The sequence below is a fragment of the Canis lupus genome, chromosome 22 (genome assembly GCF_011100685.1).
Source record: "Canis lupus familiaris isolate Mischka breed German Shepherd chromosome 22, alternate assembly UU_Cfam_GSD_1.0, whole genome shotgun sequence".
NCBI lineage: Eukaryota > Metazoa > Chordata > Mammalia > Carnivora > Canidae > Canis > Canis lupus.
Genome location: NC_049243.1, coordinates 9,668,826 through 9,684,913, shown reverse-complemented (window position 1 = coordinate 9,684,913; position 16,088 = coordinate 9,668,826). Strand labels below are relative to the sequence as shown.

Genomic DNA, 16,088 nt, shown 5'->3' with positions numbered 1-16,088 from the left:
ACTTCAAAAAAGATTTTTCTTCTAAGATAAAAGCAAATAGGGAAGTAAAAATAAGATGAAAACAGAGGAAAACAAACCATATAGACTCTTAACTATAGGAAACAAACTGAGGGTTGCTAGAGGGGAGGTGGATGGGGGATGGAGCACTGGGTGCTGGGCATTAACTAGGGCACTTGATGGAATGAGCACTGGGTGTTATACGCAGCTGATGAATCACTAAATTCTACCTCTGAAACTAACAATACACTATATGTTGACTAAATTGAAGTAAAAAAATAAAATAACATAAAAATAAATAAAACCCAAAAAACTTTCTAAGGGGAAGACTGGAAAAGGCTACATTTAAAAGTCGAGTTCCAAGTCTCTCTACACCAAAAATAACAATGACATTTAAAAAAAAAAAATTTTTTTTTAGAAACAGTATATAACCTTCAGACTTAACAGTGGCATCAAACGCTACTCTGGAACGTATGAAGGAACATTTCCATGGTGCCTTCCAGGTAACACCTTACTCCATTTATGGTCTCTCGGCAACATTCTACATCATCCATCAAGTAACAGCTCTTGGTCAATACCTACTTTCCTAAACTACACATGTACCAGTTAAGACTTATTAAAGAACTTGCCCTGAGTCGTAAATGACCTCTAAGTTGTCCCTAAATGATAGGAAAGAGATGAAATTTAGAAGAAGATAATAAAACCCATCTACCCATTTGAGTCTAACTCAGAATTACTCTCCAGTGTTAACCACTGAGAAACACCTGAATCCAGGTGAGCAAGTAGAGATAATGACTAGAACAGACTATTCCAGTTCACCTTGGTACAAAGATTAAACTAGTGTGAACCACAGCAATAACAAAATTCACTGTGGCTAAACAGCTGTTTGTGTTACTAGACAAAGTACCATTCAAATGCTATTCTGTTGTTTTCAGAAATAGTTCCAATCCCAAATATAATAGTATTTAAGAAAAAAAAAAAAAACCTGCAGGCAAAGGAAGCCAACTTTTATTTACGTACTTAAAGATTTTATTTATTTATTGGGGGGGGGGGGGGTAGGCGGGACAGTAAGACTCTGCACTAAGCATGGATCCTGACACGGAGCTGGATTTCATGACCCTGAGATCATGACCTGAGCCTACATCAGGAGTTGGACACTTAACCAATTGAGCCACCCAGGTACTCCAAAGGAAGCCAACTTTTAAATACTTCCCTCATCCATCATCCTTAGGACTATGGACAAGCCTTTAAGGTACAGGGATAAGAGGCAGGGTTCACTTTTGGTGATGTTCAAAACTCCAGTCACTATATATAAACATTTCTGGCCTGATGCTCACAACAACCTGCCTGAAGTAGATTAGCTCTATTGGGCCAGTTTATAAACGAAGCAAGTGCAAATAAAATAGTTTCTCAGTGTCACAATGTAATTCTGGAAGACAAAGATGTCAATCATCTTCAGACACAAAGAGATCCAAATGGGTTAAGTAACCACTCATAAAGACTACACACATTATCTCCTGACTGAATTTCACATGATCATTGCTAAAAACCACTAGCCATAATGTAACTATGTGTGTTATATATAAACCTAATCGGTTAAAAAAAAAAAAATCAACTTTCAACTCCACCGTAGTTTATAATAACTGAAAAGACTTGGAAATCTTCATGTCCAAAATAACAAATGTGAAACTGAATTGGACAGTGATAAACATTTCCAAATTTTACTTTACTTTTGTGTTCTTAGTACACCATGATAAATCCTGAAAGTGCTTCCAAAGCAGACATTAAACCTAAATGTGAGGACTTTTCAGCAAGGAAAAGATAAAAAGTAACCACCCTGACCATACTAAAATATGCCAAATCAACTTGAATCACACATTAAACAAGCCCAGTAATTTTTATGACTATAAACCTGTATATTTATTTCACCAAAAATGGTATTATTTCACTTACTAAAGGAAAAAATATTTACACGGAATTGCTTACGATCTAAGCAAAAGAAAGATCATTCAGAGGCCTGTCTCAAGTAAATATGGCAAAATTATATATAAGTGAGAACATGAAGGATAAAAATTTTGTACTTACCACCTCAGACTGTGATCCTATTAAAAACATAAAAGGAAAACATTTCCAGTTAACAGCAGATTTATAGGCAAAGTTACATACATGACTTCTGTAGCACAAACATACTTATTGATTACATAAACCTATTTTCCATACATTCCAAATAAAAGAAAGTAGTTTAATTTTGCATCCTGGAGTCATTGAAGACTCTTCAGTAACTTCTTACTGGTAATACAACTGTGAAACAAATCCAGATTTTTTTAATTTATTCATGATTTTTTTTATTTTATTTTTTTTTAAAGATTTTATTTATTTATTCATGAGAGAGACAGAGAGAAAGAGGCAGAGGGAGAAGCAGGCTCCATGCAGGGTCTCCAGGATCACACCCCAGGACCAAAGGCGGAGCTAAACCTCTGAGCCACCCGGGCTGCCCTAGAACAATCTGTTTAAATCCAAAATGTCAAATATTTACTTCTTTGAAAATTGAAAGACATGGAAAACCTATATATTTACCATTCTGAGCCTCTTGACACTTTTTGATCCAGACAGTGAAATCAGGATCTGCACCTAGAAAAAACATAGTGTATCATCAATCATCTGCACCACCCAATACAGTCATTCGACAAATACTTCTTGAATATATACATGTTCCAAACAGTGCTTCAGGCACTGAGAATTCAGCAGAAAATTAGACAAAAATACTTATCCTAACAGAGTTTATAGCAACCATAATATTACAATTATAAACATACTAACACGTTTAACATTTAAGTATTCAGCTTGAAGAATTTCAGTTAAAAAAAAAATTGGTTTTAACCACAGTCAACCTTACTGGTTCCCAAATACAAATAATCTACATTTTCCCCCACTCTTTGTCTGTTAAAGAAGCTTCCTCTCACACAACAGAATCAGACCTGAATTAGAATCCCAGGGCAGCCCCGGTGGCGCAGCGGTTTAGCGCCGCCTGCAGCCCAGGGCATGATCCTGGAGACCCGGGATCGAGTCCCGCATCGGGCTCTCTGCATGGAGCCTGCTTCTCCCTCTGCCTGTGTCTCTGCCTCTCTCTCTCTCTGCATCTCTATGAATAAATAAGTAAATAAAAATCTTAAAAAAAAAAAAAAAATCCCAATACACCGGGCAGCCGCGGTGACGCAGCGGTTTAGCGCCGCCTGCAGCCCAGGGTGTGATCCTGGCGACCCAGGATAGAGTCCCACATCGGAGTCCCTGCATGGAGCCTGCTTCTCCCTCTGCCTGTGTCTCTGCTTCTCTCTCTCTGTGTGTGTCTCTCACGAATAAATAAATAAAATCTTTAAATTAAAAAAAAAAAAAAAAAAAAGAATCCCAATACACCATCAGTGTTCTGGGATGGAAGTCTGGTACCGAACAGCTGGACCAAGGTCTAGAAGCCTCTCCTGACCCCCAGGTTTGTTCTCTAAATGCAGCTACCTACTTATTCTACTATTCTCTCAATAGCCTTTCCGTTACCATGCCATTTCTACCAAGACCAAAAAACCTTTGCACTTTGTGCAGTTCTGTCCTATCTCCCGATTCCATTGCAATCAAGACACTACAGATGGTGAACTATACATTTAGACACAGCAATGTAAACATAAACGTAAACAAATTATTAATCTTTAAAGACGCAGAACAATAAATCTATCTAAACAGCACAGGGTCTAATCCAATATGATGTTAAAAATTATTAGAAGTACTCTAAACAAAAGTTTGTAAATTCAAACAAATTGCAGGCAAGATTACTGAAAAATAAAAATTTCTTAAAATGAAATTTTCTAGTATTTTATAAGTGAAAATCAACTATATAGGCCTTAAGTAATAACCTACACACACACACACATTCATTCTATTGGGGGGAGCAATTATATCAAAATCCTAGATTTGGGGCCACCTTGATGACTCAGTGGTTGAGCATCTGCCTTTGGCTCAGGTCATGATCCCAGGGTCCTGGGATCGAGGCCTACATTGGGCTCCCTGCATGGAGCCTGCTTCTCCCTCTGCCTATGTCTCTGCCTCTCTGTGTCCCAATTGAATAAATCTTTAAAAAAAATTATAGATTTGAATAATGTATTATACAAATTAGTAAATAAAACCAAACTTCCTATTATACCAAACAGAATAAAAGATAAGTTATAAATGGTTTACCCCAGTAATATGAGAACCCTAACAGTTTAACATACATTTTCCTTAAAATTAAAGAACAAATTTGCCTTTAAATTAAAATATTCATAAAAGCAATTTTACTGAAAAACAGGCACCTCTATTTGAGGCAGACTCAAATAATTCTAGGATAAAAGTCAATGGCAGTAAGACACTAATAAAGGAAAAAAATTCAGGTGAGGAACTTTCTATTGCTATGAAAAAAATAAGGAACAGGGCTTAGAAATCTACAAGATGGAATGATTTATGTCTCTTGAAGGCTTTCCAATGTATATCAAGGTGCAGGATAACTGGATTCTTTAGAATTTGCTTAAAGTGAAGATATGCTGGCTTGCTAACTGAATAGCCAACTTATTTATGTATCACTACTCCCTCCTAATTTGGAGATTCCAATTGCAAAGCTGGGTCCACTGTCCTCTCTCAAGCGGGTAGAGAGCAGAAAAGCAAATACTCAAAGCATTACAACAGAAAATTTTTAAAAATATAAAAACATACTCATGCAATACTTTAGAGGAGAGTTTCCCAACTCCAGCACTACTGCTATTTTGGACCAGCTACTTCTCTGTTGTGGGGGACAATCCTGTGCCATGTAGGATGTTTACCAGCATCCCAGGCCTCTACTCACTAGGTATCAACAGCACATCTCCCATCCACCAGTCATGAAAATCAAAAAATCTCTTCAGACATTGCTAAATGTCTTCCAGAGAGCAAAATCATCCCTACTTAGGAAGCACTGCTCTAGAGAACTGTGATAAGACTCAATCATTAGAGGAAGATAAACAATGGTACACAATTTCAATTATGTAGTCTATATCTATGAGATTACTTACATCTTGTCAGTATTTTGTAGACTCTTGATTTTTGGCTCCTCTAAAATTTCTACACGTGTGCACAGACATCCATACTACTAATTTTCATATACTTTTCTGAAGTAGACATTAAAAACTCCTAATACTCTCAAAGCTCCAAGTTTCTTCCTATCACAACTTACCCAAGCTGACACTTCACTTAATAAAAAAATCTGTTGTAAAACTTCCTATCTCAGCCATCTGAATAGTAACTTAAACTGAACAGACTTCTGAAAATCAAATTAAACTTTCACTTGTCAATTAGAAAAATTTAAAGCCAGACTAAGTAGAGGAAGCACACTGGAGGTTTATATAGTTTTTAACCTCTAACGGTAAAGTTCATCTGTGATTTAAATGCTAAAGAAAAAAAAAAAGAAAAAAATGCTGAAGAGAGACCAATTTAATCAGTTTTAAGTAAACTCAAATTTTGCAATCAACAGAAAACCTAAGAAGAAAGGTATTGGCTTTCTACGATGAACTTGAGATTACACTAACACAATTCAGCCATGGTATTTAATACACAGAAATAATGGATTCTTTATTAACATAGAATTCCAATACTTACTATCTAATTTCTGTCCTTCTATAAAAGTTTCTAAAGCAGCAGCATAGTTTTTTTCATGGTATTCACATATCCTGCATGAGCACATTAAAAACAAATACCACACACACGTGAGATCACGCAAAAAGGCTTTCTGAATTAAATATACTTGTACTCTCAATTGGTAAAAGAAATAATTTAAGTATATTTTAATAAGCCAAGAGGTTTTCTAATATACTGTAACATTAAATATAACTTCCATTAAAATGTAATTTTGGAACTCATTTCAGAAGGAATTTCTTGTTTTTAATTGTATACACTTGCTTATTCCAAAATATAGTTACGCTAAGAAACTAAAGAAGTTTCTTAAGAATAAAGTTATAATTAGCAACAGCAACAAGCTGAGATATAAAGAACACAGACGGTTTTCACAACATTAAATGTAGCCTGTCCAGCCTAGCTGACAAATAAGATGTTCTCTAGTCAGTTAAATACAGTAAAGTCCAAACAATAAACAAAAAAGAGATTTGAAATCCATCAGTTTCATCATTTCTTGTAATTATTTCAATCGCCACTATTTTAAAACACACTATGTATCTCTTATTACCTACTATAATTAACAGAAGTATAAAGTTATATTTAAAATTGAGGGGATCTCCGGGTGGCTCAGCGGTTTAGCGTGAGCTCAGGGTGTGATCCTGGAGTCCTGGGATCAAGTCCCGCGTCAGGCTCCCGGCATGGAGTCTGCTTCTCCCTCTGCCTGTGTCTCTGCCCACCAATCTCTATGTCTATAATGAATAAATAAATAAAATCTTTAAAAAATAAAAAAATAAAAATTAAATTGGATCCTATCTCAGCTATAAAATGTATACAGAATTTACTATTTACGTAAAACTTAAAATGCATTCATTTAACAAAGTAAACACCTACTATCTACAGTTCAGACCCAATTAGAGTAGATAATGCATACCCTTTTCTCAGCATAGCAATGGAATTATTTGGATTAAGTTCAAGAGACTTCTTTGCATCAGCAACAGCATCTATGTACAAAAACAAAACGGGAGGGGGTATTTAGTAATTTATGGACCTAACAAATTACACACAAAATTTGAATCAGCCCTACATTTTCCAGTATTCAAGTTGGTGTGATGGACAAATGCTTTTAAGTTAGGAAAAACTAATCCAAGATATAATCCAAAAAATATTACTCACATCTTATTAGGCTAATATTTAGCTTCCTTTTTAAAGCTATTCAGTCAACATATAAAGCTTTGTCACAAAACTCATCTAATTTCTCATGAACATCATTTATGTAATTTGACTCAAGGTATTTACTTTTCCCTACCCAGATTCTCTATTCAGAACAATTAAAAGTTACACAAGTAACATAAAGGCATTCTTTTTTACATAAGTTACAAATAAGAGCATTTCATTTATAGTCTGTAAAACAATAAATGTGATGCTATTTTTAGTATATCCAAGAACTACAAATGAAATCTATATAAATTCACCCACTGAAGGAAGAGACACCCAGAACATTTGTATAGGTATTGCTCAACATGTTTGTCATGTTTCAGCCACTTCACACATTGTATGGAAGATCAATTTAAAAATCCTCAAGGATAATCTCTATTCCATTTGACTCACTGCATCTTGGGCAAAATTTATAAAGAAGAAATAATATATTCAGTAAAGTTACCACAGTAATTCCCAAGAAGAATGTGACAATAAGCTCTTTGACAATAATATTGCGCATCATCTGGTTTCTGTTCCAAAGCCTTAGTCAGCTCCTACAAATACAAACATGTTGTGTCAATAAATGTTTTTTAAAAGCAACTGAATTCTAATTAAACATGATTTTTAATCAAATAACCTAATATCATAAGCTATTTGGAGGAAAGATAACAATGAAATAAGCTTGGTGCTTTTCTTTGCAAGAGGATCAATATCTCCTCTTCTCCATTCTCCTCACCCCAAACCCACAATCTAATGTAGTATCTTAGCACAATTCCTGGACTATAGTAGGAACTCAATAAATGGTAATTACTATCACTTCATTTATTCTGAAGAATTGAGACGATATATATTGAACGTCACAGATTTTCTCCCTCTAATTAGGAAAAGACTCAAAGATCATGTAGAATTTGAGATGCCTAGTAAATGTAAAACTGTCCAATAAAAACAAACAAACAAACCTAGAAGTTAAATCTAGAGCTCAGGGAGGTTAACAGAATCAATAAAGACACAATGAAGCTTATCTGGCCCTCTCCCATCCTCTGTCAATAGCAGACAACCCTAAGAAATTACAGCACAAAAGCCCAGATACAGTACCTCACAGATAGCTATCAACTGATCAAGATTTATTAGATTAAAACTTTGTCACCCCCTGGGGAGTCACAGCATATAAGTGGTAGCTGGAACAACAATGATGCAAGAAGAGATAGCATGGGGGGGGGCGGGTCACCCGGGTAGCTCAGCTGGTTAAGCGTCTGCCTTTGTCTCAGGTCAGGATCTCAGCATCCTAGGATCAAGCCTCGCATCAGGCTCCCTATTCAGCGAGGAGCCTACTTCTAACCTCTCCCTCTGCCTGCCACTCCCCCACTTGTGCTCATGCTCTGTCTCTAATAAATAAAATATTTTTAAAAAGAAGAGACAGCATGATCAGTGAGGCCAAGGACAAAATGTTGGCAAGTGAGAATGTTTTGATTCTCTACCCAGTGCTCACACATCCTACGGATTTGCTAGTTTTCTTAAAAGATAAAATTACTTCAATAACGACATGACAGGGCAGTCCCGGTGGCTCACTGGTTTAGTGCCACCTTCAGCCTGGGGCGGGATCCAGGAAACCCGGGACTGAGTCCCACCTCGGGCTCCCTGCATGGAGCCTGCTTCTCCCTCTGCCTGTGTCTCTGCCTCTCTCTATCTCTGTCTCTCGTGAATAGAATCCTTAAAAAAATAAAAATAAACAAATAACGACATGACATTGATTTTGCTTTAATTTAGTAGCAGGATTCCCCAAAAGCAATGTATGCCATACTTGGTAACCATTTATCTAAAACACAATATACCTAAAATCCAAACCATTTTCTATGTTCTTCACCTCTATTATCCTGATCCGAGCAATAATGAAAATCAGATCTTGTTTATGTCAATAAACATTAAACTCTCCAGTGTCTTTTCAGCTGACTCAGAGCAAAAGCCCAAGTTCTTCCAGTGACCTCCAAGGCCCTCCTTGATAGGACCTTCTACTAGCTCTCTTATCTCATCTTTTATTACTCATCCGCTTGCTCCCCTACTCTAGCCACAATGGCTTCTTTGCTGTTCTTCAAACACCTCAGGGCTCTACATCAGCTGTTCCCTCTCACTAGAAAGATCTTCCCCAAGTGTGCAGAGAAAATCCATTCCCTTTCTTTTTTAAGGATTTATTTATTCATGAGAGAGAGACAGAGAGAGAGGGGCAGAGACACAGGCAGAGACAGAAGCAGGCTCCATGCAGGGAGCCCGACGTGGGACTCCATCCTGGGACTCCAGGATCACACCCTGGGCTGAAGGCAATGCTAAACTGCTGAGTCACCCAGGCTGCCCCATTCCCTCACTTTCTAGTCCGTGACAAGACTGTGTCAAATCCAGTCTGTCTGACTCCAAATTTGGTTTTAAAAACCAAACCACACAGTCTCCTGATAACGTCTCTTTATTCCAAGTATCTTTTACACGCCAATAATATTTGTATTAATGTTTCCCAATATTTACCTAAGTTAAATACCATCTTGCACTTAAATTTTCAACAATTTTGAAAACAGCTGATAAGCTCTTACCTATCTACTCAAGTATATCTGCAAACCAAATTTCTAAGCCTCTCCTCAGCAAGAGAACAGGCTTATTAAGGGTGAAAAAAGCTATTATAAATTATACTAGTACCTAGATCATCAAATTATATGTATTTTTTAACATGTTACGTTAACAAAGGTCAGACACTGGAGGCACAAAGACAAATAAAATGGAGTCAAGTAAAACAAAAATTTTAAAAAAATTAAAAAATAAAAATAAATTTTAAAAAATGGAGTCAAGTAAAAACTTCTGAATTTCAAACAACCAACTTGCAAATGACCTTTAAAAACACAAACCAATTGTTGGTTAAGGAGAATCAGTTATGTAATTCAGTTAAATAAACTAAGCAATTTACTTATTAGAATGCTGTTATTTTGAAAAATTACCAAAAAACAGAATACAAACCGAACACGACACACAAACATGTCACATTATGATGTAATATCACGTCATCAATATCACAATAACCAGTTTATTTTTTATAAATATACAGTATAACAAAGCCAGAAGTGGTGAAATTAAAACAATGATTTGTGGTTGTATTAAATACATCAGACTTGTGGCATGTTTTGAGAGTTCTACTATTTCTGTGACAACAGGTGCTTGCTGCTTGAGTACAAAGGGACTAAAATGAGGTACCTCAAAGGCAAGGACTTCAGTGCCAACATTTGAATCATAGTGGCAAAAGCCCATTATTTATGTAGATCAATGGAAAACATACTGTAAACATGCCCCAAAATATATTTACATAAAAGGAGTTATAGTCAAGCAATTTAGAGTTCTCAAAAATAAACTCCATTAACTATAAACATAATTACACTGAAATCTTTACCAAGATAATGGTGAAGAACCCTAGTAATCCAAAACAATAGGGGGATAAACTTTTTTAAGGCATTAAAATTGTTTAAAACTTAGATCTTATAAAATGAATTTCTGTGGGATGCCTGAGTGGTTCAGCAGTTGAGCATCTGCCTGTGGCTCAGAGTGTGATCCCAGGATCCAGGATTGAGTCCCACATCAGGCTCCCTGCATGGAGCCTGCTTCTCCCTCTGCCTGTGTGTCTATGCCTTTCTGGGTCTCATGAAAGAAGAGGAGGAAAGGGGAGAGGGGAGAGGGGGGAGGGGGGGAGAGGGGAGAAAAGGGAAGGGAAGGGAAGGGGGAAAGAGGAAGGGAAGGGAAGGGAAGGGAAGGGAAGGTGCAGGTAACGGGGAAGTGAAGGCCTTTAAGAAAGGGAAGGTCCGTTCCTCCGCCACATAACACCAGCCCACACCACATCCCACCACCCCCTCCACAAAATCCCGAACTAAGGAAAGAAAGAACAGAAAAATAAAGCGAAAAAAGTGAAAAGAAAAGAAAAAGAAAATTTCTAAATCTTAAAAGTTAGTAAGTTTCAGGCTTTTTAAAAATGCTAGTCAACTAGGTAACTTGTTAAGATTGAAAGTAAAGCAGACTGCTCACACTGACCCAACTGCTGAAGGGTATCTTATTTTGATTTCACTTCCCATTTTCTTCTAGCCACAGCCAATCCCCAATCAGAGATGACAAACAAGAGTACCAACCCTTCTCCCTTCCTAAACTACTGAGGACTGCTCAAGAAAAACCACAGAACCATGCAGAACTGGTAACACTGCATTTATGCCTGTTAGCTCTGTGCTTAGTGCTCTCAACAAAGCGATCAAGGGTCAACTACCTCAAAGTCAGCTACCAAACCTTTAACTCTATTATAGGTCCCTAAATCTACCCCCTCCTCTAGACCTTGATGCCTTGAACCCAGAGACTTGTCACTTCTCTACTATATAACCCTGAGCAATTTAATCTGTTTGGTCTCAGCTTCCTTGTGAGTGAGTAGAATGCAAATACCCACCCTCAGTTGTTACAAAAATTATGGTAGGAGTCATTTAACATGTCACATTTGAGTGCCTACCACTACACGGAAAATGTGGTAAAAAAAGACACACAAAATCCCTGCTACCTTGGAGCTTACAATGGGGCCCAATTTAGATAGGGTGGTCTGAGAGGGAAAAAACCTTCTCTGAAGTGACATTTCAGCTGAAATCTCATCACCAAGCAAAATGAACCCAAGTCCATAGGCCCTCCGCAAGGACTGAGCTTGATACATTCAAGTGAATAGAAAAAGAGAGTGTAGCAGGAACCTAGAGCAAAGAAGCTACAAGATGCCTACCTCAAAGGCCTTATCTTGTACCTTACATTACATATCTTCATTATAGCCCTGTGAAATAGGTCCTATTTAGTCCCACTTCACAGAAAGGAAATCTGATCCAAAGTGACAACGGGAATTTTCCTAAAGTTAGAGTTATTATGAAGCCAGGGTTTTGATCCAAGCACTCTGATTCCAGAGCTTGTGTTTTTAAAGTAAACTACCCACAATACAGGGCTCACACCCACGACCCCAAGATCAAGAGTCTCATGTTCTACCAACTGAGCCAGCCAGGTGCCCCCAGAAACCTATGCTCTTAACCACTATTCATACTGGGCCTCAAAAAAGTCTCATAATTCACAAATCTTCTCTCCCTAGTGATTCGAGACACTGTATAGTTTTCCTGACTACCCTGGTTGGCCTCCAGTCTGCTTATGTTCTTAGTATATTTCGTACACCACCCCATTATAATATTTACCTTATATTTTAATAATCTGTCGACTTGTCTTTCTCTCCATTGGACTGCAAACTTCCTCAATGCAGTCTTTTCATCTTTAGATCCTTGGCTCCCAGTACAGAATTCACCACTAACATATATATCTTATGTTGAATCAATGAAAAATGTGAATCAGCTTGATACAAACATTTCCCTTTTAACCCTAACTGGATGGTCTTACATAAGAACATAACATTTTAACTAATGTATTATCAATTATTTTAACTAATGTATTATCAATTTCAAAATAACCAGATGACTCCTGAACAATGAGGTGTGTTAAGGGCACTAGCCCTCACAGCCGAAAATCCACTCTGAGTATAACTTCTGACTCCCCAGTAACTTAAAAGCCTCCTACTGACCAGAAAGAAGCCTTACCAATAACACAATTAACACGTATTTTATGTATTATAAACTATATTCTTACAATAAAGTAAGCTAGAGGGAAAAAATTATGAAAACTGTAAGAAAAACACATTTACAGTACTGCAGGCATCGGGAAAAAAAATCCGTATTAAATAGGCCAATGCAGTTCAAATCCTATGTAAGTAGGCCCACGATGTTCAAGGTCGACTGTGAAAAGGTCACTTCAAGCTTTTTTTTAAGTATATTTATTCATGAGACACAGAGAGAGATGCAGAGACATAGACAGAGGGAGCAGGCTCCCCATGGGGAGCCTGATGTGGGACATGGGGAGCCTGATGTGGGACTCGGGGAGCCTGATGTGGGACTCAATCCCAGGACCTTGGTTTCATGACCTGAGCTGAGCTGAGAGCAAGATGCTCAACCACTGAGTCATCCAGGTGCCCCCACCCCAAGCTTTAAAAATAACTTTTTCAGGTGCCTAGGTAGCTCAGTCCATTAAGCATCTAACTCTTGATTTCTGCTCATTTCATGTTCTTGGGGGTTGTGGGATCCAGCCCCACATTGGGTTCTGTGCTGAGTGTGGAGCCTGCTTAAAATTCTCTCCCGCTCCATCTGCTTCTCCCCTCCATCTTTTCTCTCAAATAAATAAATAATAAAAGGAACACTTTCTCTTACAATCATTCTCCCCACTTCCCAGTTTCTGATTCAGGTTGGTGTGGGTCCTCAGAATTTGCATTTCTAATAAGTTCTCAGGTGATGCTGCTGCAGCTGGTCTGAGAATGATGCTTTTGAGAATTACTTTTCCACAGCACTAGACTAAGAGTCTGGAAACTTATATCCCAGGGGTCCCATTCTGCCTCTACTTGGCTATATACATCTCTATGACAGATCATTTGGATTTCTTTGGGTCTCAGTTTTCTTTTTTTTTAATTTTTTTTTTATTTATTTATGATAGTCACACAGGGAGAGAGAGAGGCAGAGACATAGGCAGAGGGAGAAGCAGGCTCCAAGCACTGGGAGCCTGACATGGGATTCGATCCTGGGTCTCCAGGATTGCGCCCTGGGCCAAAGGCAGGCACCAAACCGCTGCGCCACCCAGGGATCCCGGGTCTCAGTTTTCTTCTGTAAAATGGATGGGTACGTACTAGACCACATGAGCTGTAAGGACTCTGAATAACCTCAGATGGAGTCCAAGAATCTGCATTTCTAATAAATTCCCAGGTGACGTTAATGCTGCTGGTTCAAAAAGCCACACTTTAAGAATCTAGGTACTATAGTAGCTAAGCACATGCCTATTCTATGTAATTTCATTCCTAGCTCTATATATATATATATCCCTCCCCAAAAAAGTGTGCTCACCAAAATACCCGTATAAGTAAATTCAAAGCGGTTTTATTCATACTAGCTAATAACTGGAGGTAAGTCAAATGTCCATTGTTAGAGTTGTGCTATACTTTTACACAATGAAATACTACACAGCAATGAAAAAAACCACTTCACACAACATGGACAGATCTTACATGAGAGCACCAGACTAGTGTGCGTTACTGTTTATGGGAAGTACAAGAACAAGAAAAACTAATGGTGATGGAGATCAGAATGGGAGTCGGCTGGTAGGTAAGGGGAATTATTGGCTGAGAAGCAGCAGGAGGAGGGAGTTAGGATGGAAGTGCTCTCCACCTTGAGCTGCGAGATATATACATATATGGCAGCCTCAGTAGTTGCACACTCAAGATCTGTGTTATTTATACGTTAGCATACATCAAAAAAAGTTTCTTTAAATGAGGAAGATAAGTGACAAAATTCATTACAGGAATTCCCTTTAAAAGCAACCCACATGGGGATCCCTGGGTGGCTCAGTGGTTTAGCACCTGCCTTCAGCCCAGGGTGTGATCCTGGAGTCCCGGGATCCAGCCCCACATCAGGCTCCCTGCATGGAGCCTGTTTCTCCCTCTGCCTGTGTCTCTGCCTCTCTGTGTGTGTGTGTGTGTGTCTCTCTCTCATGAATAAATAAAGTCTTTTAAAAAAAAATAAAAGCAACTCACATAAATTGGATTTCCAAAGACGACACTGGGGTAAGAAGATCATAACAAATGCAGATTCTGAAATACAGCTGTCTAGATGACATAACGAATTGTGAAGAAAGATGTTCACAGTGCCTCCTCTAATACTACTCTATTACCGATCCCAGAAGCCTCACTAGGAAATATCGTAGCACAACTCATGAACCAACCATTTTATTTCAGGGCCTTCATATCTAGATCCAAAGAAACACTCCGACTTATAAAGCCCTCTAGAACCTTAGCCCTGGTTTACTCCCTACCTCATCGCTGACTCCTGTGTCATCCCACTCTTCTTAAACGGGTCTTTTTGCTACTCCTTGTACAAGCCAACGTCATTCCAACATGGGGATCTTTGCCCTGGCTCTTTTTCTGCCTGGAATGCCCTTTAACCAGCGCTCACTCCCCAAGCTTCTGCTCAAATATCATCTCTTCTGAAAGACTCTACTACCCACGTGGCAAATTTCCCTTAAAAGTCCCGGGGGGGGGGGGGGGGGGAGGGAACCTTTCTTGCTTCAAATTGCTAAGCTTACCTACATTGGATTATAACAAGCGAACAGGTTTGCTTTCCTTTCTCCCTCCTGCTTCAAACCAAGAAACCTCTGCCTAAATTCTACAACCAACTCCATCATGTATCCTTAGCTTAGCCTCTCTTTATTATTCGTAATTACTTAAATCTTGCTCTTTTGACTTTTTTTTTTTAAGATTTCATTTATTCATGAGAGACACAGAGAGAGAGGCAGAGACACAGGCAAAAGAAGAAGCAGGCTCCATGCAGGGAACCCGATGTGGGACTCAATTCTGGGTCTCCAGGATCACATCCTGAGCCAAAGGCAGACGGTCAACCACTGAGCCACCCAGGTGTCCATTTTTTTTAAAAGATTTTATTTATTCATGAGACACACAGAGAGACAGAGAGAGAGAGAGAGAGAGGCAGAGACACAGGCAGAGACAGAAGCACGCTTCATGCAGGGAGCCCAACATGGAACTCAATCCTGGGACTCCAGGATCACAATCACACCCTGAGCTGAGGGCAGGTGCTAAACCGCTGAACCCCGCCCCCCCCCCCCCCCCCCCGGGGCTGCCCTCTTTTGACTTTTCTTTATGGCTTTCCAATCTCTCACTTCACACAGCCTTTAAGCCCGTGAAATACATAAACAAGACTTTAGGCCTTAGCAGTCAAGTGTCTTGCACAAGGCACCCCCCCCCAAAATAAATAAATAAATAAATAAGCAAAATGAAATAAAATAAAAAATAAAAACCCTGCTTTGATAAATGAGTGAATAATGAGCAGTAACGGGACATCTGGAAATACCCAGAGACCTACGGGAAAAGAACACCTGGAATGTAAGAACGACAGGGACGATTATAAAATGAAAAAAACAAAACAAAACAAAAAAGCAAAGAAAAAAAAAACAAAAACAATTAACAAATCTCATCAAGCCTAGATTTTCACTTTTTCCACTTCTAGTCACAAATGCCACTTAACAAAAACAAAAAAACAAAAAACAAAATCGGGGAACCTCGGGGGGGGGGGCGGGGAGGGCTCAGTGGT

At 38.5% G+C, this 16,088-nt stretch overlaps 1 protein-coding gene across 2 annotated transcripts in view; it reads right to left on the bottom strand.

Moving 5' to 3' along the window:
- Positions 1-16,088, bottom strand: part of SUGT1 (SGT1 homolog, MIS12 kinetochore complex assembly cochaperone) — a 41,409-nt gene that overhangs the window by 24,489 nt on the left and 832 nt on the right. The window contains exons 1-7 of one of the 2 annotated variants that reach the window (XM_038569673.1): positions 14,519-14,576; positions 12,090-12,211; positions 7,325-7,415; positions 6,596-6,665; positions 5,650-5,720; positions 2,575-2,628; positions 2,083-2,099 (exon numbers count right to left, since the gene is read on the bottom strand). In XM_038569673.1, coding sequence (XP_038425601.1) covers positions 2,083-2,099; positions 2,575-2,628; positions 5,650-5,720; positions 6,596-6,665; positions 7,325-7,415; positions 12,090-12,211; positions 14,519-14,561 — 468 coding nt within the window. In that variant the 5' untranslated portion in view covers positions 14,562-14,576. Of the gene's footprint in view, positions 1-2,082; positions 2,100-2,574; positions 2,629-5,649; positions 5,721-6,595; positions 6,666-7,324; positions 7,416-12,089; positions 12,212-14,518; positions 14,577-16,088 lie in introns of those variants that run through there. The other variant, XM_038569674.1, reaches the window with a different exon arrangement.